This window comes from Benincasa hispida, chromosome 1 (assembly GCF_027475165.1).
Source record: "Benincasa hispida cultivar pf3 chromosome 1, pf3_genome.v1.1, whole genome shotgun sequence".
Classification (NCBI taxonomy): Eukaryota; Viridiplantae; Streptophyta; class Magnoliopsida; order Cucurbitales; family Cucurbitaceae; genus Benincasa; species Benincasa hispida.
The window spans coordinates 44,144,343-44,171,021 of record NC_143478.1 but is presented as its reverse complement, the minus strand read 5'-3'; the positions used below and the strand labels follow the sequence as shown (position 1 = coordinate 44,171,021).

The 26,679-nt window shown below is 32.3% G+C and overlaps 2 protein-coding genes and 1 long non-coding RNA gene across 4 annotated transcripts; 1 reads left to right on the top strand and 2 right to left on the bottom strand.

The window, feature by feature from the left end:
* Window positions 1–3,476: 3,476 nt before the first annotated feature.
* Window positions 3,477–6,721, top strand: LOC120069317 (uncharacterized). The gene is made up of 5 exons (XM_039021050.2): window positions 3,477–3,869; window positions 3,953–3,997; window positions 4,114–4,392; window positions 4,480–4,661; window positions 6,127–6,721. Exons 1-5 carry the CDS (start codon window positions 3,656–3,658, stop codon window positions 6,304–6,306), a joined length of 900 nt encoding a protein of 299 aa, XP_038876978.1. The 5' UTR covers window positions 3,477–3,655; the 3' UTR covers window positions 6,307–6,721.
* Window positions 6,722–15,992: 9,271 nt separating this feature from the next.
* On the bottom strand, window positions 15,993–20,853 carry LOC120077352 (agamous-like MADS-box protein AGL90). Its single transcript, XM_090310445.1, has one exon. It carries the CDS (start codon window positions 20,351–20,353, stop codon window positions 19,262–19,264), a length of 1,092 nt encoding a protein of 363 aa, XP_090166571.1. The 5' UTR covers window positions 20,354–20,853; the 3' UTR covers window positions 15,993–19,261.
* Window positions 20,854–23,368: 2,515 nt separating this feature from the next.
* LOC120069463 (uncharacterized) lies at window positions 23,369–26,336 on the bottom strand. Of its 2 annotated transcripts, XR_005479545.2 has the most exons (3): window positions 25,403–26,336; window positions 25,240–25,321; window positions 23,369–23,624 (listed from the first exon to the last, which is right to left on the bottom strand). It is a non-coding gene; the product is annotated as an uncharacterized LOC120069463 (long non-coding RNA). The 2 variants fall into 2 exon arrangements; XR_005479544.2 differs by lacking the exon at window positions 23,369–23,624 and having other exon boundaries at window positions 25,038–25,321.
* Between the last annotated feature and the right edge of the window lie 343 nt (window positions 26,337–26,679).

Sequence of the window (26,679 nt, the reverse complement as noted above, 5' to 3'; positions counted from 1 at the left end):
TTTCTTCTATGATTTTGCAAGAAAAAGACTTTTTCTTTTCAAAATAAGTTTCGACCTTTTGTTATCAAAACTTTAAATTTCTAAATGCTTGCTTATATCCTTACTTCCTTGATTGTTGAGAAAAGAGATGAGAATCAATTCATTGTGTAAGACAATTGAATGTATAGACCATTTGAATGTGAGGATGTAAATGTGCCAACTTGTATAATCGATTTGAATAAATGAATGAAACTTTGAATAAACAATAAACAATCCATATTTGCTGCATACTTCTATTTTTTACTTGTTCGGGATGACCAAGATCTAGGGGGTATTTTGATACATCCTGTAAAGAGTTAGTTATCTTATTAGTACTAATTCCCTCAATTATTCTTCAATTATTTGCTTATAATGTATATTTTGATAGGTAAATTCCAAATTCCAATCCTAACAAAAACAGAGTTATTTTGAAGGATTTGGAACTAATTCAACCTAAACGACACCAAAGAATCACTTATGAAGAAGATCCAAGACAAATTACCACTTTGCTTCTCAAGAGGAACAGTTCAACACACTTCAACAATACTCAGAATGTCACGACCAGCTCTTCACAACACTCAGCCTAACACTAGCTTGACGCTTGAAGACAGAATGCACCCATTTGCTGCAAAACAGGACAGCATCATAACATTTCACCCAGAGTCGCAATGCTCTAGAGATTGACGGAATCGTCTGCGAGCGCGCGCCTTGTGCAACCGAGTGTCAGCACAGCATCAAGACGTTAGTCGAATGCTTTTTGGCTTTTTTATGATTTAGCGTTTCAATGCTAGCCTTGGCGTTGCGACACTACACCTGCAAATATAAATTCATTTGTTTCATTTTTAGTAGGGAGGAACGAGAGAAAATTTATTTTTTGTTGATAGAGAAAGCTTAGATCGAAATTAGAGAGAAAATTTACTCAATTTTGTGTTTGTATGAGAGATTTCTTACAACTTTTACAATTCTCTAATGAATTGCTTCATGAAATTCATCATGCTTTCAAGGATTCCTTCAAAACTTCTCATCTTTATGGCTAGGTAATTCTATTTCTTGGGAATTTTTAATTCTAGGTATAATTCTTGAATTCTTTTTGTATATTTTCTTGAATTGTCTTCATTCTTGAATCTTCTTGGGCTGAATTTGAATAGAGATTAATGGAGGATAGTTGACGCTTTGATTCCATTGAATTCTTATATGTAATTCTTGCTTAGCACTATTGCATAATGGTGAGATAGGTTACAAAATTAAGTTTTCTTGTGTTAATTAGGACTTTTTCCGAATTTAACTCTTGAAATTCTTAATTGGAACATTCATTCAATCATTCTTGAAACTTACTCTAATGTGTTTCTTGAATTTCATAATCATGATAACCCATATCTTTAAAGCAATTTAAGAAAAGAATATAATAAATGCTATATGGAAGTGTTTTTTACTTAGATTAGGGCTTATTGATGTGATTCATGTTAATTAGCTATATGGGTCTTTAAGGGTTTTTCTTATTGGATTATGGGACGTTGAGTTTTCAAGAAATGGTTCAAGAACAATGATAGGATTAAACCTAGTAACAAGAATTCCCAAGAATTTTTTTCTATCAACTCTCTTCTAACAAAAATAGGAAGTTTGTTTTACAATTTTCCTTTTTGAATTCAAAGGGTTTTTTTTTTTTTTTTTGCCAATTAATAGAGGTTCCCTCAAGATCGACCTCCTACTTCCACTTTAATTACATGTTAGTTTTAGTAGTTGTTAGAGCATTATAAATTTCATTTGCTTGGGTAAGACACAATTAATGACACCTATTTTTCACCAACCACTAAGTGTCCTTTATTCTGTCTCTCACATAGTTAGGACAATCAGCTTGGAAGTGGCCAAAACCTTCACATTCTCTGCTTTTGAAGGTTCGATCCCTACCATTTTGATTACATTCAAACCCCGCTCACTTTCTTTCTTCACTCTAAAAGGTTTAAAGCTCTTGTGCATATTATGATTAATGTTGCCAGTATTGTCTTTGACATGAGGTGTATTGTACTGTCCAAGACGCTTATTCAATCTCTTTAATACTTTGTTGAATTGTTTTGTCAACAAAGCAAGTGAGTCAGCAAGGTTCTTTTCACCTTCTTTCTCTTTGTTTAAGATGTGGTCTTCATTCACATATGATTGCAAAACTAACCTTTTACCTTTCTTGTTCGTTTGTTCATCAAATGTCAATTCAAAAGTACGAAAAGACCCAAAAAGTTCATCAACTTTCATGGCAGCTATATCATGTGCTTCTTCAATGGCGATCACTTTCATGTCAAAACGTTTTGGCAGAGAGCGAAGAATCTTTCAAACTGATTTTTTTTTTTCTAACATTTTCTCACCAAGGGCAAAAGATTCGTTTACAATGTCTAGAATGCATACATTAAAATCAGCTATTGTTTCATCCTCCATCATTTTTAGAGATTCAAACTTCGAAGTTAGAATCTGCAGTCAAGACATTTTCACTTTGGATGTACCATTACTTACTTCTCTTAGGGTTATAGTTTAAGAATGATGGAAGATGAAACAATAGCCACACATACTCGATACTTAAGTAAGAATGAGTGTGGAAACTTTAGAATTTGAGATGGAGAATTACTTACTTCTCTATAATTATACAAACAATTTGACTTAGAATGAATTACGATTTTTGAATAGGATTAGGTTAAACGTTGAGTCACCTTGGTTAGGACATGCATTGAGCATGTCCCATTAGCCTCAACCTTGGCATGTAGTTTTAACTCAAGTTTTACCCTTTTTTGAATTTATTACTTTTGAACTTGGCCAAATATCAATTATGTCTTTTCATTCTAAAATTAGCTATAGGCCATAATTACAATTAACATATACAATAACTAAGACCCTATTTAGTAATCATTTCATTTTTTTGTTTTTAGTTTTTGAAAATTAAATCTATTTCCTCGTCATTTCTTACAATGATTTGATTCTTTTTTAAGTACAATGATTGAATTCTTAACTAAATTTCAAACACAAAAATAAGTTTTTAAAAGTTACTTTTTTTAGTTTTTAAATTTTGGCTTAGTTTTTTAAATCATTGATAAAAAATAGATAATACGAAAGAAAATTTAAATGTGGAAGCCGTGTCTATAGACTTAATTTTAGAAAAAACAAAAAAAATCAAATAATTATCAAACTAGACTTAAGTTAACATGTCGTGACCAAGTGATAGTTTGGACATACATAACCTCACATCAACTTTATTAGTTACCATATAATTGAATAATTCACCAGAGTTCAAGTGGAAAAAAACCAGATTATGACACATAAAAAATCTAACAGAGGATAGACATTTAATTTAAAAAAAAATGAATAAATGGGAAAATGACAGTTTCTCGATGTGTATTTATTTTAAACTAAAATATACATAAATACTTTTTTTTCAGGAAAAAAACAATATAAAAAAACATTTGAATTCCTGTACATGCTGATGTGGCGAAAAGAAAATAAAAAGATTTCATTTCAAATTGAAAAAATTGTCTAAGAAGAAATAAAAAGAGAGAGAAAAAAATTTGCCAAAGACGAGAGGCATTTTAGTAGCAGTAGGGACAATTGAAAAAGTTTGAAGGTCTGGTAAATTTGTTAAGCTCAAAATTCCATTTCCATGGAGCAACCCCCATTCATTTCTCAACGACGAGATGAACCGGAGTTCAGCCTCCGTGAATGGGCGGCGAAAGCCAAAATTAACCGCGACCCCGCCATTTCCCGGCGATTCTCTGGCTCTTACATCAGAAGCTTTCGAGAAGATGCGAGGTCGTTTCGATCAAACATCACTACCATCACTAGCACCGCCTCCTCTCCTGGATACCCTTTTGGAGGTTTTCTTTTTCTTTTTCGGAATTTTGATTCCAGCCATGGATTCTTCTGTTCCTTAACTTCTCTGGGTTTTTTTTTTTTTCAGATGAAATTGACCCAGCTACTTATTCCTTTACTAGTGCCATCAAGGGTGAGTTTACTTGAATTTGGGCTTTGCTTTGCCTACAAAGTGTTTGTGAAAATGAATTTGAGGGAATTGGTTTTTTTTTTTTTTTTTTTTGTGACTGGGTGCTGCTTCTTATGCAGCACTGCAAGCCAGGTCGCTCAACAGTTGGGAATGCTTTTCTCTTGATGGGTTTACTTTGAATTCGAAGTGGAACGAAGCCGAGAAGTATATATGTAATCCACTTTCTGGGGAAGTTCCCATGGAGTGTTTATCTGCAAAATCGCTTAGTGGGAGGTCGTTTAGGAACTTAGCAAACAGAATTGCGATATCTGCTCCTTTAGTTTACTCCAATCATTCACAACAAACTCAAACAAAGCCATGTTCTATTACACAAGTAGTTCAGAAACTCCCAATTCCAGGTTAAATCATCTGTCTTCTCCTTTACAATTTCGAGTTTATTCGAGTTGGGGGTTGGATGATTTTGAATTATCTGTTGTAATTTTCAGAGAAGAAAGTGGATGCCAATGCTATGACCAGAGATGTGGGAACTCAAAGCACACCACCAAACGTTGGTTCAAATAGTCCTAGTCCTGCTTCTACGCCTCCCATCGTGGAGAGAGCATTAAAGAGATGCGAACTAGAAGAAGACTCGCCCAATTCCAATTCTAAAATTACTCCCGAGACAGAGGTATGTACCTCAGTCCCAATCTGTCATAGCCTAAATCTTTTATTATATTAGTCTGATGCTTTTAGTTTGATTTCAAAGGCGTCTATATGGAAAGTCTGAAAGTCAAATGCAGAGCTAATTGGTAGTTGGGAATTGTTTAAATCACCCCTAGCCTAAGCCAATCCCCACAAAATCCAAAAATTTATGTGGATAGGTTCTGGTGAGTAGAATATTCTAAGTACTTATTTTTTAACACACTGCTAGGCTCAGAAATTAAAACCGCACCCAACAAGTTTGAATTATTGAATTCAGGGAGTTTACACGGTACTCTATAAACCATTATTAAGCCCACAAAAGCTGGATTTCGCGGTGATTGTACAGGAAAATTGATGTCGATTTGTTTCTATGAATTGGATATGATTCAGTTTTAATGAACAATTAAAACAACTTTGCTGGTGAACCCAACATATGATCCGCCTTTCTTCATAGCTTGAGGAGAAGAGCAGTTAATGCAAAATTTAAATGTCAACCTAAGCATCACAGAATAGAATCTAAGAAAAGAAAGAAACAAGTGGAGCATAAGTGAAGTTCAGCTTTCTCAGACACAAAAGCTTTTTCTTCAATCTATTTCTATCCCTCCCAAACAGCCCCACTAAGGATGAGGCAACCAAATCAGGATTGTCCCGATACATGTCATAAAACAGAGTACTATACCCATACAAGGTGGGGGACTGATTTTGTTAGCCACAAGTTGTTACAGTTTTGGTCCCTTTTTTATTTTTTCCCCCTCATATTGGCCTACTTTCCAGCTCATATAGTTGTGATTGTCTCTATATTGTAGAAACATATTTTTCTAGAAATTAAAGTGATAATATTCAGATGTCAGAAAACCCTGCCTTGATTCAATTCTTGGTATAGAGACAGTGTCTCAACCCATGAATTACTGCATAAATTTCAAATTTCCCACCTTGAACTCTGTATTTGTCTTTTTTCTATTCCTCCCTGTCTATTTCATTTCCTTTCCTTTTACCTTAGTGGAGCCCATCAAGATTTTCCTTTACATATATATCCCTTTGTTTTTCAACAAAAATCTCCTCTCTATATATATATTTTTTGAGATTCTCATTGAAAAGGCAGTTACAGCTCTTTTTTCCCCTTCTTTCTGAAAGTTGTGGCCTTGTATGTTCCCTTTCTAGTCGATTGAGCAACAATAATAGGTTGCTGAATCATTGCTTCTGTGTTTACTACTGAACAAATCACCAACAAAGAATCCTCAAGCATTAAAACCATCAAGAAATGGGCAGTGTTGAATTTGTTTTTTTCTGCTAAGATCAAGTGAAATTTATAGTTGAAACCTCCAACTGTCCGTGAACAAATTAGAGGTTAATAATCTATCATTTCTTCTGTAGTTCCCAAAATCTTATTACATAGACTTTAGAAAGCCTTTTATCTGGCACTGATATAAAGCAATGTCATCTAAATGCAGGTGATAAAAAGAGAAATGAAAGAGGAGAGAGCAAAAGAAGAAAAGGTAGATAGAGAACTAATAACAGAAGAAAAGTGCAAGCAAGGGGGATGCTTATCATGGATGAAGAAGAAGCAGAAAGAAGAACAAAGATCAAGAAGAAAGAGGTTCCTCTCTCATCTAAAACTAAAAGGGTGCTAAAAGAGAGAGATGAAATGGAGAAAGAACAAACATGGAAAATGAGGGAGGAAGGGAATAGAGAAGATAGCTCTGTAAGGAGAGATTTGGTTAATTAATGCAAAATGGAAGAGAAAGGGTAGATGGGAATATGGGATTGTATGAAGATGAGGGTTATCACAAGGGATAGTTCTGTGTTTGTGGTCCTATTTGTCTTTGCCTCTTAATCACTTCAATTTGTTCTTTGTGATGGTGAAAGAAGGCCAGCAGCTTAGGCTTCACGTGCATGCTTTTGTCTTTGTGTTCTGAATAGTAGGGTAAGGCTCTAAAGGGCTCCTCCTTTTGTTTTCAAGTTTTAAAATCTCTCTCTCATTGTTATTATTATTATTCGCCTTTGTTGTAAAAATTTTATACTGTATTTAACAAAAATCTTAGACCACCTAGTTCTCATTTTGATACTCTAGTTCATATGATTTTTGAATTTGATACTACATTGGTTACATGTGGTTTAGAATCCAAGTTTCTAGATACTACAAAATGGTTTTGCTAAATGGATTGCAAAAGTTGGATGGTGAGGAACTAAGATGAATGCATTTAAATTTAATTAGGTTAGAAAGTTAAATATAAAGTGAAGCTATATCGATTAGTTAAATTTAGGAAAAAGTTCAATTTTTTTATTGGGTGAGTAAATTTTAATTGGTCGTGTTGCAATTGATACGTTCTTAAAAATAAACTTATGAATTTTTACCAAAACAAACATAGTTCATTTGGTATGCAATGTGTTAGCGACCAAGAAGTTTGTGGTTTGAATCCTCCACCCCCTATTGTATTAAAAGAACTTTTAGATCATACAACATTCAACTAATTACAAAGTACACTAAAACATGTAAGAAAAAGTTTAGCTAAAGCGAGCATAACTCAACTTACATATAAATATGTTAGTAACTAAGAGTTCTTTGTTTTAAATCTCTCTACTCATATTATAATAAGAATTAATTAATTAATTAAAAAAAAAAGGCTGAATCTAATAACAAAAATACTAGAACGTAACTATAAAGTTATGCATATAAAAAAGGCCAAACTTATCACCAAAATACTCTGATTCAACTAATTAATAAACCTTTTATGGTACAGAAACTAGAACTTCAGCCTTTATAGAAGAAGTATATGTCAATAGTTATGTTCGGTTCATGTTTGGCAATTAAAAGAACCCATGCTTGCAAAGTAGTCTTATATAATTGTAAGGACACCAACTCATCTCAACTCTTTCTCGTTCTAATATTTTTAACAGCTTCACTCATTGATCACTGTCAAAGACTATTGCTGCCACACTTCGGAAACCAACCTCAACGACCACTTTCACATGGCCAACTTCGATGACCGACTCTAGGCTCCAACAAACCACCTCAAACGACCACCTTCGTGCAACCAACTTCAACTACCAATTTTGGGCTCCATCAACCACCTCTGACAACAAACTCTAGCGATCAGCTCCGACAACCACCTTCGTGTGACCAACTCCGAGTTTCAACAACCACCTTTGACTATAAACTCCAGCAAAAATCATCTTCGAAGATCAATTTCAACGACCACCTTTGCGCGACCAACTCCGGGCTCCAATAACCACCTCCACCGACAAACTCCGACGACCAACTTCAAAACCACCTTCGTGAAACTAACTTCAACCTCCAACTCATGGGTATGAGATGTCCTAGTTTATTGTATTTATATTTTTTTTTTCTCACACTCAACATTGTATATGTAATCCACTGAGTTTCAGTCCAAGTGGGAGTTTGTTAGGTTGTATGTCCTGAAACTCGTGGTTTGTAAACATTAAACATATTCTATTTGCAATAAAAATATTATTTATTCAGTAAAATTGTTATTAAATGTGTGAATTACACTTATTAAACCTAAATCCAATGTACTAGGAACCCCTAGCTATAGAATAATGAATACTTGAACTTACTTGGAGACATAAAAGTGGATCAAGTTCGAGTAGTAACCAAAACAGTCTATAGTATAGGGATAAGGCTAGGCACCTTATCTTGGAGACACTATCGATGCAGCCCACTTTGTAATTGTTTCAATAGTTGTAAAGTATTACAAACGATGTGATCTTGAATCGTTTATATGAAGACATGCGAGTAGAGGCGTTCTATGTAATGAGTTTACATAAAACTGAACCGCGAAATAGTCACTTTTACTTTATGACACCGTTTACTAATAAGACTGACTATTTTAAATCGATGACCTAGGTAACTCGATCTTAATCCTAAGCTAATTATGAACTCATATTTGTTCTGGATTATCCTTTAATTTGCATGAGTGAGAGTAGCTCAACATCGTTGACTCAATAAGCCTCCCATTTTAGGGATAAGACTAGGTAGATAGTTGGGGACATAATCCTGCAAGATGGAATTCACTCCTATTCGACTCTAGGGATGGTAGATAGGTTACTCTCTAAAGTTCTGACTCCGAGTCTTGAACAAGGAGTCCAACCCTCTCGTTGGCCCAAGAGGGACATGTTTTGTTGGTTAGACCACAAACCAATTATTCATTAGAGAATCAATAGGACTTAAGAAGCAAAGATGTAATTATAGGGGTAAAACAGTAGTTTTGACCCAACTGTAATTACGAACAACTTGTGAATGATCGATCTACTAATCATGGTTAAATCAAGTGGACAGAAATATATTTACAATGAGGAGAATGTAGCTACTGAGCTTTAATGGAGTGTTCTGGTAGTTAACGAATGTTGATTAATTGGATTAATGAGATTAGCCAGTTAATCTCTGATCGTTGGAGCTCATGATCTGCTAGCTCATATTGGACTAAACCTTGGAATAGTATATTCTAAGAATTTGAATTGTTCAAATTTGAATTAAGGGAATAAATGTTAATTATATACAATATAATTAAAAACATTTAATTATTGAATTAAACAAATTGGAGAGTTAGAAATACTTAAATGGGATTTAAATATTAAATACATGAATAGAGATTCATGTTTGGAATTGGTGTTTTATTAATTAAATTGTTTAATTAATTATTTAAAATTAATCATTTAAATTAATTTTATTTAAAATTAAAATTGAATTTAAGAAATTCATTATTTTAAAATCAATAATTCTTTTAATTGATTTTATGAAAATCAATTTTGAAATAATTTTATATTAAGTGGAAATTTCCCACAAAACCCACTTACTTAAAACAACTAATCTCCCACTATTGCATGCCTTTTTGAAGTGTCATTTTGAGGTTAAATCTCATTGCACGTAATTAGTCTATAATTAGTAGAATTTTGATGGAAAAAAGGGGTTAATGCATTTTTGTGAATTTGAAGAGATTGTCTCTCTTAGGTTCTCACCAAAATTCTCTTAAATTTCCTAAAATCTCTCACAAGTGTGGATGTCACAATCCGTTCCAAAGTCCAAAAATAATGGAAAAAACTTTTACGATAGTCCACTAACAGTTCGTGATCAAAATTCAAGGAGAGATTGTTGAAATTTTTTAGTTCTACAAAGGTTGTGCTTCTTAAACCCTAATTTCATATAATATGAACTTGCATGCTTATTATCTAATGTAGTTAAAATGTTTAAAATCCAAATTGCTTTTGCATATTAAATGTTAACACCTTCACCAACAACCACCTCCGACTACAAACTCCGGCTAAAATCACTTTCAATAAATCAACTTCGACGACCAACTCTGACGCCCAACTCTAGCTCCAACAACCATCTTTCACTACAAACTCCAACAAAAATCCTCTTTGATGATCAACTCTGATGACAACTACCCCTAGCAACCAATACCAACATTCACCTCAGGCAACCAACTCTGATGTAGACCACCTCTAACGATTAACTTTAACAACAACCACATTTGGCAGCCAACTCTAATGATCACTTCGTACAACTAACTCCAACCACCAACTTTGTTGTTCATCCTCAACAACTAACTCTATCGATCAACTTGACCAATAATATACTATTAAAAAAAAGCTTGGCTAGTGAAAGTGTGTTTAAATACAATTAGAATTATTAGTTTATAGTGTTTAATAGTCATCTTTTATAGTAATTTGATATTGACAATCCTATTTTTTATGTATGTTCAACTCATACGTTCCATGACTATTGAAATATGTTGTAGAGTTGTTGATTATATAAATAATAATATTTTGTCTACGCTAATAACAATATGTATATATAAAAAAAATTATAAATTATATTTTTATTTAATTGAGTTCACATATCAAATTAATGTTAAGAATTTGGAAAAGTATGTATGTAGTTGAATGGTGGAACAATAAGTTAAGCAAAAACAAAAATAACAAATAACAAAAAAAAAAAATCATAAAATGGAGATTTTTTTATGGAACATTTTTTCAGCAAGAATTAGCGTAAACGTTGATATTTGCTTTTAGATGATCCTCCAAATTTAGAGGAATTGAAACTGAAATTATTGAATAAATGTGGTGCCATTCTATTGGTTGCTAAGATGATTTGGTAGATTCAATTTTGAAAAAAAAAAAAAAATCTTATGGCAGATAAAAAATAAAGAGCAAGAAGAAGAAGAAGGCTATGATCAAATTCATTGAGAAAAATTATGAATGAAAAGTTTTGATTTTTCCTTGTTTCCCAATTTATTTAAACATATTCATGCAAGAAAAATGGTGGGATAATTGTTGTTTGTGACCCCAAAAAATAAATAAAAGAAAAATATTTAAAAAATAAAAGAAAAAATTATAATCCATATTTTATTCAAACAAATATGGGGTAGAATTAATTAACAAAAAATTTCAAAACAAAAATAATCATCATAAAAACAGATTATTTAGAATTTAAAAAATTGTAGAGTTCAAAAAAACTATACCATATACTCCTGACATATGAACTCAACTCATTACTTCAAATACAAATATAATGTACTTCACAGACATATAAACTTTAGAGTCTCAAACTTTATATCTCAACTTAGCATCCCAACCGACCTCTAATTAATTTTTTTAATACAACAACTATGAAGATGAGGTTTGAACCTCTTATTGTATATGTCAATGAGAGTTGAATCAAGCTCACTCGTAATGTCCTCAAGCTCACTCATAATGGGCTAAGGACATTATAAATGGACTATTTATGTATGGTTAAAATTTAAATTACAACACTTATTCAAGGTCGTAACTTAAGTTTGAGGTTAAAATTGACCTACTTAACCAAACATGTTTTTTCTTTTTTAGTACAATCAACAATTTAAACTTATGACATTAAGAGTTATAGTACATGCCAATAATTCGAATCGAACCCAATGAAAGTTCATTGTAATAAAGTGAACTATTCCATTGAATTTATTATAATCTAATGGGTTAACATACTATTTTTGTCTCCATATTTAGAAATTTGTTCAATTTTAGTTATGTACATTTCGTAATTCTTAAATTTAGTCTAATTTCTAGTTTGTTGTTGATTTAAAAAACTTTCATCGATTAGCATTTTACTATAAATTTTGAAAACATATTTACATATTATATTTTCTTACATGAAAACTATTATTATTGTTATATCAATTTCAGTCAAAAAAATAATTTTGAGAGACTAAAAGCCTGTTTGGAAAGACTTTAGAAAAACTTAAGAAAAAATGTTTTCGAAAAACTCATTTTCATCTAAACACTTCCGATAAAAACTCTTTAAAATAAAAACATAAATGTGTTTGGCAAATCTTTTTCAAAAATGTTTTTATGTAAAAGTTTGTTTGATTTGTTATATATACAAAAAAAAAAAAATGCATTTATTAATTTCATAAAAGAATTCTCTAGTAGCATTGGTAGCCGGAGTTGGTTGCCGATCGCCAGGGGTGGCCGGAGGTGCCCGTCGACGGTCATCGGAGGTGGTGCCAGAATTTTTCATACAAATTAAGTGGATTAACCCATTAAACATTTAAAATTCATTAATCTAAAAGTTAGTTTCAAGTATTTATCTTAAACCAACTTATTTTATAAACTCATTTTTTTTTTTCAAAATTCATTTTAGGTAGTTGTCAAACACATAAATTGTTCTCAAAACCACTTGTTTTTTTTATTTAATCACTTGAAAATGTATTTCAAACAAACTTTAAATTTGAGATTTATTGAAAATTCAGAGATTAAAATTGAACCGACCTAAAAATATTGGTACTAAAATAATATTTTAACCTTAACCTTAGTAATTTAATTTGGTAGCTCTAAAGAATTTGAATTTTCGATTTATTCCAAATTCATTCGAAAGCACCAAAAGTGTGAAGAAGATACCACCGCTGTCGGTTTGCAAGGTACACGTGATGGGCGTGATATGTTTACTTTTTAAAATATATATATATATATTTCTTTTAAAGGCTTCCCTCAATTTGGTATTCATTTTAATATATAAAATTCAAATGCAAGTTTTTATTTTTGTGCCAATTACAAAATATTTTATCAAATGTGTCAAATTTGATATTATTTTCACCAAATATGTTCATATGCATGACTCCCCTTTTATGGCTAATGTATCAAATTTTGGTATAAAATTTTAATTTCATCCAATTTTAGATAATCTAACCTAAAGAAATGTGTATGATTTTAGGGTGATTTTAGGGAGGTACAAATGAAAATGAAAATATTTTTTTTTTTCTTAAAGTTTTATGACAAAATAATATGAAAGGAAAGAAATTGTTTTAAATTTAAAATAATTCTCTTTAAAAATAAAATCACTCACGATTATATAAAACCACCTTCAAAGTGATTTATCGAGAATATATTACTCAAATCATTCTCAAATATGTCTTATATTAAAAAAAATAGTACAAAAGAAGATTAAAAGGAGGGATCTCTTTAGAATGACTTCATATATTAAAAAAAGATATAATTTCTACCCGCATACCAATAATTCGACTTGTAAAAAATCAAATATGAAACCTTCAAATTTGTCAAGAGTAGGTTGGACTCTTGAACTTCTAAGAGCAAATAGAAAATTTTGGGTTCAATATGATAAATTTGAAAGCTTGAAGTTAAAATTGATACTTTAAGGTTAAAATTGAACTTTTTTTTTTTTCTTTTAGTTAAAACATTTAGGTTTTTTATTATATTTTCTATAATTGATTTTAATCACAAGTATGATTGGTTGCACAACCTCAAGATGTGATTATACAAATTTTGAAGTTACTGTAAAGTAACTCTAAGTTACGGTAGAGATTGCATTGCAAGCGGGTATTTTTTTCTCGTATTAATTGTTTTCGTTTTTGTAATTTTGTAGCCCATTCGCTTGCTCGCATTGTTTTCGATTATTTTGGTGTCCTATCTTCTTCTTCTTCTGTTCAAGAAGTGTATGAAGTATGTTGAGCATCTTGTTTCCCACATTAGTTTTCCTCTATTCTCCATGGGAATTGTGTTGGTGCTGTTTTAAGTAGTTGTCCTCTCACTAACTTTTAGAAAACTAATTTTCAATGTTTCTTATAAAATTTTAACATCACTTTTATTTTCTTGAAGTGATTTTTATGTAACAGTTGAGTTCATGAGGGGTACATAAATGAACCAAGATCACATCCAAAAAAGAAAGATCTTGAGTATATAAGAGTATGGTTAAGAAAGACCTAAAAGAATTGAAAGTTACCCGACATGTTGCATCTTTCTTTTTTAGTGGCTCAATCATAAGAGCTTCAAAGATAAGTATACTTAATTTAGTGCAATTCTATGTTTTGGCCTGGGACATTACATTTTATTTGTTGCACAATAGATTAAACTACAAGTTTAGAGACAATTTTCCGTGTTGTAGGTTCTTGCTTCTTTAATAAGTCCTTAAGTCCTTAACTTTCGAAATTTTGTTTAATATTGGATCCGTCATCTATTATTGACAAAATTTAAGTTTAGATATGATTAGATGCATCATTCAGTTTTATGTATAATAAATCTATTAATCTTAAAAAGTAGTTGAATACTAATCTTAAAAAAGAGTTAATATGTTAGTGACTTATTAGACCCAAAAAATTTGGATCCTTTTATACATTTTAATCGTTTAGAGACCTATCCTATTGTATACAAAATTAGAAGTTTAGAGAACCATTGTAAAGTTCCTAAAATTCAAGAACAAGTCTTTAAAAAAGAAAATTAGGAACAACCTATTAAAGGCATATATGAAAGTTCATGTAGTCAACAAAACATTATATTTTTAAGGGGAAAACACATTTATTAATTGAAGATTTCAATCATAGTCGGTGGACTTTCATTAAAAGTTAATTAAGACCTCCTTTAATAAGCATTTGATTTTTTTTTTTTTTTTTGGTAAAAATGAAGCATATTTCCTTTTTATTTTTTATAATGATTTTTATAACAAGTTTTAAAACAATGACTATGTTTGGTAACCTTTTTTTTTTTAATTAAGCTTATAAACGCTCCTTTAACCTTTAAATTTCTTGATTTGTTATCCACTTTTTACCAATGTTTTCAAAAACCAAACAAAAAGTGAAAACTAAAAGTAGTTTTTAAAAACATATTTTTTATTTTTTTGAATTTAGTTAAGAATTAATTCAACTCTTGTACTTAAGAAAAAAATACAAATCATTGTAAGAAATTGAGAGAAAATAAATTTAATTTTCAAAAACCAAAAATAAAAATGAAATAACGAGGTCTACTTTTTTAGTTTTCAAAAATTAGTTTAGTTTTTTAAAATATTGATAGAAAATAGATAGTAAAGCAAGAAATGGAGAACTGGAATAAGTTTTATAGACTTAATCTTAAAAAACTAAGAGATCATTCTGTAACCATTTTTATTTTTTTATTTTTGTTTTGAAATTTATGTTGGATTTCTCCTAATTTTTACTCATGGTTTGCATATGTACTATATAAACATTTGAATTCTTAGTTAATTTTCAAAAACAAAAACAAAAACAAATTTTTTCAATTTAAAAAAGAAGATTTGATTTTGAAAACGCTCCTGAAATGTATAGAACAAAACCTAGAAAACAATGAAAGAAAGTGATTTTATAGACTTAATTTAAAAAAAAAAATTATCAAGCGAGCTTTAAATGGTTACCAAATCGAGTCTAAATTATATTTAAAAAAACCCCTAAATTTTGCTATTTGTTTAAAAAAATACTCATATTATTTCGAAAGTTGCAAAATTGTTTTTGACCTTTAATAAACATTTTAAAATTACCTTTGAAGTAGAAATCTGTTAATATACTATACGAAAATTAAAACCTGAAATGGTGTGTAGTCATTTGCAACGAAAATTTAGACGATAATATCGATGTCTCGTTCTAAGTTACCGTCACATCCATTCTAAGACTTAACACATTTAAAATCCTAAAAAATTTCTACTATAAGAGCAATTTAAAATATTTATGAAAGGTAAAAAATAATATTACAACTTTCAAAAGAATAGAATAATTTTTTTTAAGCAAATGACAAATTATTTTTGGAATGAATATGAAAATGGAGAGACGGAAATGATATTTTAAAAATACAAAAACTAAAATGAACCATATTTGAAAGTAAAGAACCAAAATAAGTATAAAGATGAAAATAAACCAAAATAGAAAATACATAGACTACTTAAACCTACCATTTACAATGCATGCAATTTTTATTTATTTTTTTTATTTATTATTATTTTTTTTTTTGGAGAGTATAAAAATTAGAATATGTGTAATTAAATAAATGAGATATTAATATTATGAAAATTGAAATTTAAGAAGGGAAAAAAGAGGGGAGTTGTTTTCGAACACATACAGACCCATTACTTTGGTTTGGACGGAAATCATTTTGCCAAACAGAACAGAAATGCGCGTTTGAAGGTAACATTACGTGAATTTCTTTCGATTGAACCTGCTTTCTTTTGCTTTGAATCTTTGCAAATCGATGTTATTGCAGCATTCAGCTGCTGATCTAATCGTTTATTGCATAATCATGTTTTGGAGTTGAATTTCGATTCACATGTTTATGTTCAAAATACTTCCATTAATTGTTTTTATAGTTGCTTGAATATGACTGACACGCACAAGGTGTTTGATGAATCTTCTGTTTTGGATTCGATGTCAATTCAGTATTTATGTGATCAATGCTAGAGAGAAAGAAGTTTAATTCTTAGAATTCAATGAATGTTCTGTTTGCAATCAATGGGCTTATTAACTGTCTGATGAAATGCCAGACAAAGATATAGTTACTTGGAGTGCACTAATCGCTTGCTACGAGCAGAATGAGATTTCTGAGTAGGTATAACATTGGTTGGAATGCATAAATCTAGAGTTGTGGTGGATGAGATTGTAGCAGTTAGTGCTCGAAATGTTTGTACAAATTTACTGATTATTAATGTGTGGGGAAATTGATTCATAATTTGGCTTCAAATTTGTAATTGATTCTTATATTAACCTTCGATTTTTCTCTTTGATTCATATCTATTAAAGAATAAGGAGATGTAATGGAGGAGGGGTGACTATTTGATGAAGCTCACTTTCTAGACCAAATATGTTTGAACTCTTTGATCTCTGGGTAATTAAAATGTGATTCAGTTGAAAATACCAAACCCTTATTTAGTTCTATGTCCTAAAAATTTGTTGTGTTTTGGACTTTTCTGATATCGGGATATGCCTGAAATGGCCATTCTTACTAGACTTCACCTTTTTGAAGAAATGCACATAAATGGCCTAAAGCCGAGTGAGACCATTTTAGCAAGTGTAGTATCTGTGTGTGCTTGGTTGGCTACTCTTGAACAGGGGAATTACTATATAAGAAGAGTTTTCTTACTCTTAATGTCATGCTAGGTACGTACCATCCTCATTGGCATGTATATAAATTGTGGATGTGTTAAAAGTTCTCTATATGTTATCATGGGATACTTTAGAAAGGAGTTTTGACTTGGAATTCTGTAATTCTTGGATTGGCCATGTAGGGGTTGGTAGAAAGGTACATTTTCTCATATTAGAAGATGTCAAATGATATAACATTTGTGGAGCAGTTGGCTTGTCTATGATTTATGATCACAAGATAAAATCCAATATCAAGCAATATGCATGCATGATTGATCTTTTAGGACCTGTTCGTAAGCTTCAAGAAGCAGAGGAAACTTCTCAACCATATTCTCTGTTGCTCTCAATGTCGGTACACTTGTGGCAATGAGAAAATGATGATAGTGAAATTGGAAGAACAGTGGGAAGGAAGTCGATTGAGCTTCAACCTAACCATGATGGGATGATGTGCTTGAGATTAGGGGCATGATGAAAAATTTTCATGAATTATTTGCATGAGATAATACACACCCTAACATGGATGCAATTTAAGTCTTCTTAGATCAATTGGCTATGAAGTTAAAGTTGGAAGGTTAATCACCAGACACAAATGAAGTGTTACTGGATGTCAATGAAGAAGAGAAGGAAATCACTTTGTTTAGACATAAGGAAAAGCTAGTTATTGCATTTGGGGTTATTATTTTAGTCCAGCAATAGCAATCAGAACAGTGAAAACACCCTTTGAACATGCAATGACTGTCACACAATGCAAAATTTATCTCCTAGGCTTTTTGCCATCAAATTGTATTGAGGGATCAACATTGTTGTCATCACTTTAAAGGAGTTTTGTTCATGCAAGAATTATTGGTAACTGATATGATAACTGAATAACTTAGTTCTAAGAGTTTATTATGGTAGCAGAGCACTTTAGACAGAACCAAGGCATTATTTATCAAACTTCTTGTCCTTATACCCCTTCAATAAAATGGTGCTGCAGAGTAAAGACATCGTCATCTAACTGAAATGGCCATCACTTTACTATCTCATGCTTCCTTACCTCTAAAATTTTGATACCATGCCTTTTCCACTGCTACTACTTACCTAATAAATAGACCTCCTTCTTCCAAATTGAATAATATATCTCCGTATGAAAAACTTTTCAACTCTTCTTCTTACATTAATCACCTAAAAACCTTTGGTTAATCTTGTTATCCTCTCCTCAAACCTTACCAATGACCATAAACTTCAACCCAAAACTTCTCAATTTGTCTTCCTTGGAGATACCCAAACAACCAAAGGTTATGTTTCTTACAATCCTGAGACTGACAAACTCATTACAATGAGACATGTCATTGTTTATGAAGATACATTTCCTTTTGTCAGCAAAACTATCAATTCCAAGACTTCCATTACTTCTACTGTTGAAAATAATTCTTCCAAGTCTTCAAATTCTATTTTACCTCTTCTTGCCATGGCTGGTGAGTTTACTGCCTCACAAAGACAGGGGACTTGGGATTTAGTTCCCTTACCAACTGGCAAAAATATTACTGGAAATAAATGGGTGTTTCGTGTTAAACGCAATCTAGATGGATCCATTACCAGATACCTTTGCAATTCATCTTTTGAGGTTAATAAAATTCCTCAAAGTTAATCTCATTTCACATACCCTTCAGAAAAAGTGGTATTAGAACTGATCAGGTGTGGTGGCTGTCCGGGAAGAATTGTTAGGAGTCCATGTTGATGGCAATGGATAGGGAGCTAGTGTATTGATAATTGATATTGATGGAGAAATTGAGCATTGTCGCAACTAAAAGATTATCTCACTTGTTAAGAATGCCATTTTTTTTTTTTTTTTTTGTGCGAAGGTGGAAGTTGCTCTCTGAAGGCATCATAATAATAAGGTAATGGTATGTACTGATTGCATTGTGGTAAAATCATAAGAAAGACTTTGCTATTTATGCCTTTAAATTTTTGTTTGCTGTTAGATGTTCTCTTCCCGCCTCACTTTAAATAATCACATTGCTAATTGGAATTTATTTTCGTATAAGTTCTATCTCACCAATAAATCTCGTTAGAAAATTAGAGTTGATAAGAGAGGAAAGTTTGGAAATTGAAGCTTCATTTCCATTATACTAAAATCAATATATTTACAAAGAAGAATGTAGATAGAGAAAGAGAGAGCAAGAAAACTCTCATGGAAAAACTATGTAATGAGTTCGTAATCAAACTTAAAGGGATTGTTCTAAACCAGGGTTCCGACAAGCTCGTCCTCTAACAGAGATTGAAAATCCTCGACATTGTATTCAAACCCATCTGGCTCAATCAACAACTCCGATATGTCGAGTTCCTCTGTTTCGAAAGGACTGAATGATGGTGTGTTAATGCTTGAAATTGCAGATGCTTCCTCAATCAAGTGATCGTTATTGGCCTCCATGAGCTTCTCGACATTGTATTCAAGCCCATTTGTCCCAATCAACAACTCTGATATGCCGAGTTCCTCTGTTTCGAAAGGACTGAATGATGGTGTGTTAATGCCTGAAATTCTAGATGCTTCCTCAATCAAGTGATCATTATTGGCCTCCACGAACTCCTCGACATTGTATTCAAGCCCATTTGGCCCAATTAACAACTCCGATATGTCGAGTTCCTCTGTTTCAAAAGGACTGAATGATGGTGTGTCAATGCTTAAAATTCCGGATGTTTCCTCAATCAAGTGACCGTTATCGGTCTCCATGAACTCCTCGACATTGTATTCAAGCCCATTTGTCCCAATCAACCACTCCGTTATGTCTAATTCAGGGGTTTCCTTTGTTTCAGAAGGAAGGAATGATGGTGTGTCAATACTCGAAAATCCAGATACTTCCTCAATCAAGTGATCATAATCAGCCTCCATAAACTGAATCATGCCGTCTACAACTCCAATTTTGGAATCCAGAGAAGCCAACAACTCCTCCAATTGATGTTCAGATAGAGAATCGAGGTGGCGATCCTTGAATTTGTCAACGTTGTGACGAAGCTTAGACGTCTCTGTTGCGATTTTGTTCATACGATGAGAGAAAAATTGGTGGAGATTATAAGAGTTGCGGGATAGTTTGGGGAAAGAATGAGATTTATATGAACGGATCATAGAGTGGATTTGATCGTGATTGGGAGGCCAAGTTTCGAAGTGGGTTGATGGGTCACAGTCAGAAGCGATGAAAACGCAGGTTTGAACATCGCAAAGGGTGGAAAGCTCGTAGGCCTTCTTCATTAGGCTTTTCTTCCTCTTTACAAAGGTTGTTCTCCGAGATTTGAGGTTGGGAATCAGTTTAAGGTTCAATGTTCCTCTGCCCATTGTTCTTCAATCTCACGAAACCACAAACAGAGTAAAACAGAGAGAAACGAGAGAAATAGATTGAACCAAATGGAATGGGTCTGCGTTCGCCAGTCACCAATTGGAATGGGTCTGCAATTTCCGGTCATCTTCTTACCGTTTATGTTACGCGCCGGTCATCTTCCTATACCCTTCCGATCACCCTCTTACCGGTTAATTGCGCGTCGGTCTTCTTTAACGGTTAAATTTCCGTCCGTCGTCTTCTTGCCGTTTATTTGCGCGCCAGGCATTCTTTAATTTCCCGCCGGTCAACTGTTGACCGTTTTTGAATATTATGTTAAATAGATTTTTTGGGGGGGATTATAATTTACATTGTTTTTTTTTTCCTCTGTTTCTTCTGGGTTTTCTTTTTCCCCCTTTTTGGTTCTATTTTGGAATTTGATAAAAATCATTCCAAGATTGTTATGAAGAAATCATGAGATTGTGATTGCCTTTGATTTTGAAATCCATTATTATCTATTCCTTCTTCCCTTCCATATGTAATATTTTGGTAATTTTGGCTCTGTCCCTCCTTTTCCATTTCAAATACTCTTTAAAAAAAAATTGTCCACAAACTCGTCCAAATTCAGGTCAGTTGAATCGGTTTGCACACAATATATGATTTGACCTTGACACGTTTTCGATTTTCACCACTAGCGATTGGTGATTGTGTTTTTTCTTTTTCTTTTTTTCCACGCACTCTGCTACTACCAACGGTGTCTTTTGATTACATATTCCTCCAAATTTCGTTCAACCAATATCGTCTAAAACTTATAATTTGAGTTAACTAAACTCTTAAATTTCATAAACTAGTCAATTTAAACCCCTTAATTGCAATTATCTTTGAAACTAACTATGCATTAATTCTCAAACGTGTATAGACTTCTTCAAATATTAATCTTACAAAATGGATGTTTAAAGTAATTGCATGAACAATTCTCAAATGAAATTTTGACCGAGAATCTAAATTGATTCATTTATAGAAACTTGGGGATTTCATTAATTATAAGTTTCATACGAAGTTAACTTAAACGGATGCAATGGAGGTTGTAAATTGATACACATACAAAAGTTTAGAGCCTATATTGATACAACTATTCGTTTAGGAATTAAATGGATACCATCCCTAAAGTTTAGTAGTGCAAATTGATATTTTTCCTTTTCTTAATTATATAAAAAGTTTAGGAATATAATTAATTTTTTTAGTACAATATAGATTACAAAATTGAAACACGACTTCTTAGTCACTAACAAAGTACCAATGACTATACTCGTTTTGGCTATAAAATTAAGATTGGTCCAAATAGATAAAATGTTTAAGTTTCGATTGTTTTCAAACTTTAAGTTTGTTCTATCTATATGAATAAGCTTTCATAATTTTTGTTATAGTCTTCAAACTTTTAAACTTTTTTTTCCGTTACTTTTCTACTTAATTGACTTTGGCCAATCTTGTCCCCAGTTTGTTGGTCATGAAATCATGTCATCAAAATTAAGTCATTGTAAAAATTTAAAATACAAGTAACAAATAGTTAATTTGAAAGCTTAGGGAGTTAAATAAAGACTAAGAAGATAAATGACCAATTTTAATTTTACGTCTTGAAAAATAGCAAAAGAATTCTATTATTATAAAAATGTCACAATTGTTGTAAAATTAAGGAACACAATTAGAGCACAACGGATATGGAGAAAATAATATAATATAATTTTATGGAATAATAGAAATAGAAAATATGATTTTATGGAAATAGGAAATATATGAAATTTTCTTTTTATTCTCACCAATATACATAATTTTGAGATCCACCAAATGTCATTATTTATAGACAAAGTGGCAAGTATGATGTGGACTTACATGAACACCAAACATGAATTATTACAAGGCACGTGAACAATATGAAAAATGAAAAATGACACGTGGCTTTTAGGACACTAAGCATTGGACATCTATTTTTACGATATTTATAATACTCCCCTTAGATGCTCATATATATATATATGAAATATGTCTCGTTAAAACGTTACTAGAAAAAACCAAATGGAAAAAAATCCCAGCAAAATAAAAAAATAAAAAAAAAAGTATATATTCTAATATTTTGCATCAATTTTTCAAAAGTTGTGGTTGGTAATGCATTTGTAAATAAAAAAGCTTCGGTGAAATATGTTTTATGTATAATATTGTTGTTAGATTTTTATTAGAAGACAAGCCACACGTTTCACGAATGTGCTGAGTCATTGACCTTAGCCATATTACATTATCGACTAGCCTCGTTAAGGTTGGCAACGAGAACGGGGCGGGGTGGGGCATCCCCGTCCCCAACCCCGTGGGGAAATTCTCCCCCATCCCTACCCCCACCCCCACCGACGGGGGTGGGGATTTTCCGTCGAAGAAACGGGGTCCCGCGGGCCCCATTCCCCGTTTTCTCGTGGGGATTCCCCATTTTTTTAATTAAAATTTGATTTAAAATTTAATTTTATTTAAAATTTGATTAGTCCACAAAAAATCCATTAAATAAGTTTATCAAATTCCTCATTTTTTTAATTCAAGTGATTTTATTTAAAATTTGACTAGTCCACAAAAAATAAACAAAAAACAATAGACTAATCTATGAAATAAACACAATTGACAATTTAAAAGCTAACAAATCCATTAAATAAGTTTACACCTTAAAATTCAATAAAGTTTGAATAAAGAAGTCAATTAAAGGCAAACGTCTTATACATTCAAATAAGTTTACAACTTAAAATTCAATAAAGCTCGTCTTTCTTTCTTCAACAATGACTTCACATTCAAATCTTTCTCCTTTCTTGGCATCATCCCATCCTTAGTTGTGAGTATTATTCATTACATTTAAAATGTAATTAACAAATAATGTCAAAAAAAAAGCTAAACCACAAAATAATTTCTTTTCTCGTGCTAGTAACTTATATTGTCAAATATTTGTAATAAAAGAAAATATTTATTAAAATATTAAATGCTAAAAAGAGGTAAAACAAAAATAAACAAACTAGCATGTCAAAACTTCATTTGCAATCAAATTTTGAGCTCACATCAAAGCCTCTTCGAATGAAGTTTGTTACGATGTGAGCTTACAATTCAAAAGCTGCTTCTAATTCATATTATTAGAATTTGATACAAATAAGTCATAATCATTAAAATCATCAAATTCTATATTTTGTGAGGTTCCATCTAAATTTTTAGAGTGGTAATCATCACCTTCACCTTCATGCTTTAGCTGATATTCCGTTTCCAAATCTGAACAAATTTTTTTAATCATTTCCACTTCAAGAAAAAAACTATCCCCGTAAATTCTAAGGAAGTAAAACTCAATCAACTTCAATTTGTAACGTGTATCTAAAACTGCAGCTATTATCCCATGAATTTTCTTCCAATACTTATCAAACTTTGAAATCATATTTGAAGCCATGTCTCTTATCTCTTAAATGCCAGAATTCGTCCGCTCAGAAATAGCCAATTTCAATTTACAAATTTTTGGAGAAAAGAGATTAGCAGTAGGATATTTGGATCAGAAAATATTTCAGTCATGTGATGAAATATTTTCAGTTTCTCACATATCTCTTTTACTAATACTCAATCTTGATCCAAAGGCAAACACTCCTTGTACTTTAATGCAGTGGCTAACATAAAATATGCAAAATTCCACCTAGTACAACAATCAAGACTCAACATCTGACCATCATAAACATTCAACTGTCGAGTTGTTTCCTCAAATCTCATCTCCTATCACTATCAACCCATCTTTCACAATTAAGTTCAGAATATGAGCACAACACCGCATATGAAATAAACTCTCATCCAATATTAAGTTTCCACACAAACTATCAACAAGCATATTAACCATGAAGTCATTTGTACTACAATTATCTTTAGTTACAGATGACAATTTTCAATCAAATGCCAGTCTAAAAGACATTCTATTATTTCTTCATAAAGCATCTCAGAAGTGTGTGGAGAAGGGGCATATATAAACTTGATTATTTTGTTTTGCAAAACAGTGACAGCCATATAACCTTTTGTTTAGTGGTTGAAAGTCCACATGTCCATTGTAAGGACAATTTTTCCTTTGATCTCATTCAACAATGTCATGATTTTCAACTTTTCAGTCTCATAAATTTTCAAAATATCTTTCTTTATTGTGTTTATTGACACCATCTTAAACAATGGTTGGATGATATTACAAAATTTCCTAAAACATTCGTGCTCAACTATTATGAGAGGATATATTCATGTTTTATTATCATCCTATCTAATGTTTTTTTTGCAGCTTTCCTAATCAAAGTTATATAAACTCAATGTATTGTTATTCTCTCTATTAGGATTCAATAGGGATTTTCGTATGTCCTTTTGTTCTTTTTATGGGCATATCTTAATATGGTCATGCAAATGTTTGTTTCCATTTTTACTATCACCCCTAATTTTCATTTGCAATAATTACAAATCGTCTTGTCTACTTCATCTATTTATTCAATTATCATCATTCGAAGAGTATGGAGTTAAATTTGGGGCCAGAATTTGGGGTTGAATCTGAAATTGGACTTGGAGAATCTTTATTAGTAAAAGGTGATGAAGACATTGTTTTCAACCTGCCAAAGATTTAATTTAAAAACCCTCTTTAGACTTGGACTTAAATTTCAAAGCATTTAAACATATTCAAAGCATTCAAACAATATCTTAGAATTAAAATTCAAACGGCAAAAGCATTCCATTAGAATTATGGAGATACTTTTCAAACATATTAAACCCCAAAATTCAAAGCATTAAAACATATTTTTCAAACATATTCAAACCTAAAATTCAAAATATTCAAACATACACAAACATACTTTTCAAATGGCAAAGGAATTTTTACCGGCAACAGATCTCCGATGGTAGCGGCTTGAAGCCTTGAACGGATAGATCTCGCCTCTCAAAACAACACAAAGTCTTCTTCACTTCAAATGAAAAACAAAACAATCAAAATATATACTTCTATTTTTTAAATGGACGGTCTTAAAAGTAGACTCATGTATTACCTTGAACGGACAGTCTTGTTAGATATTACTAATTACGTCTAGTTCTTAAGCTTTTCCAAAGCGAACTCAAATGGCTCACACAACACCTAGACACGGCCAGTCCACAGTCGCCTTCAGTCTTCACCCAAATGCTTGGTCTTCCTTCACTCAACACCCAGACACGGCCAGTCGGCAGTCGCCTTCAGTCTTCACCCAAACGCTCGGTCTTCCTTCACGCTCACCCAGACGGCTAGACGCAACACCCAGACGGCCAGACGCTTGGTCTTCCCTCACGCTCACCCAGATGGCCAGACGCAACAACCAGATGGCCGGCCAGACCCTTCGGAGTTTGGCTTCAGTCCAGTCGCTTCGCCCTTCACCCACAGACGCACCAGACGCTCGGTTCACAGACGCACGGTAGGCAACAACCAGACCCAGATGGCCAGACGCAACAACTAGACGGCCGACCGACCAGACGCTCAGCTCACGAACTCACAGATGCACGGCAGGCAGACGACACGGTAGTCGGTGCTCGTACTCGATAGGTAAGGAGGGTAGGCGCTGGCGGCTGGCGGTAGGGCACTTCTGAGTCTCTAACTTCGGTCTTCGGCAGAACAGAGAGGAAGGTGGAGAGGGAAACTTTTTGGTGTAGTGGGCTTTTTAATTTAGGGTTGAATAGTGTTTAGTTTAGGGATTTTTTTAGTTTTTAAGTTTGGGCCATTGGTTGAATAATAAAGAGTAAACATATATATAATTATAAATATACCAATTTTTTTATATATTAAAAATATAAATATAACAATCGGGGTCGGGGTCGGGGTGGGGATACCGTCCCTGTTCCCGTCATGTCTTCGGATGGAACCCTGAATATTTTCCCCGGTTTGTCCCCATCCTCGACCCGAACGGGTCAGAACCCCACGGGGATCTGCTCCGCGGGTTTTTTTGCCGACCTTAATCCTCGTGAATTGTAAGAATTTCAGCATGATTTGAGGAAATAGGCGTTATGGTCTGTTTCACCAATAGTCATGATATAGCAGTTCCTTCACATGTAAACAGATAATATGTTTAAGATATTGTTTTGTGTGGATCAGATATATATCCAGAATCTGCATAACCAACTAAATCAAAATTTGATTTATTTAAATAAAAAAAACTCATATCGATTGTTCCCAAAGATAACAGAGTATATGCTTAATTTCGTTAGAATATCTTTTTGTGAGAGAATTAACTCTAACTAGCTAATAATTTTATTGAAAATGCAATATCTGGTCTTATATTATTAGCAAGATACATAAGTA

What these genes read in the sequence shown, in the direction of transcription:
- LOC120077352 (XM_090310445.1), bottom strand. Translation starts at nt 20,353, where the DNA reads ATGGGCAGAGGAACATTGAACCTTAAACTGATTCCCAACCTCAAATCT.
- LOC120069317 (XM_039021050.2), top strand. Translation starts at nt 3,656, where the DNA reads ATGGAGCAACCCCCATTCATTTCTCAACGACGAGATGAACCGGAGTTC. An exon ending in TCCTGGATACCCTTTTGGAG is followed by an intron (nt 3,870 to 3,952) that starts GTTTTCTTTTTC and finishes TTTTTTTTTCAG; the next exon opens with ATGAAATTGACCCAGCTACT. An exon ending in AAATTACTCCCGAGACAGAG is followed by an intron (nt 4,662 to 6,126) that starts GTATGTACCTCA and finishes ATCTAAATGCAG; the next exon opens with GTGATAAAAAGAGAAATGAA.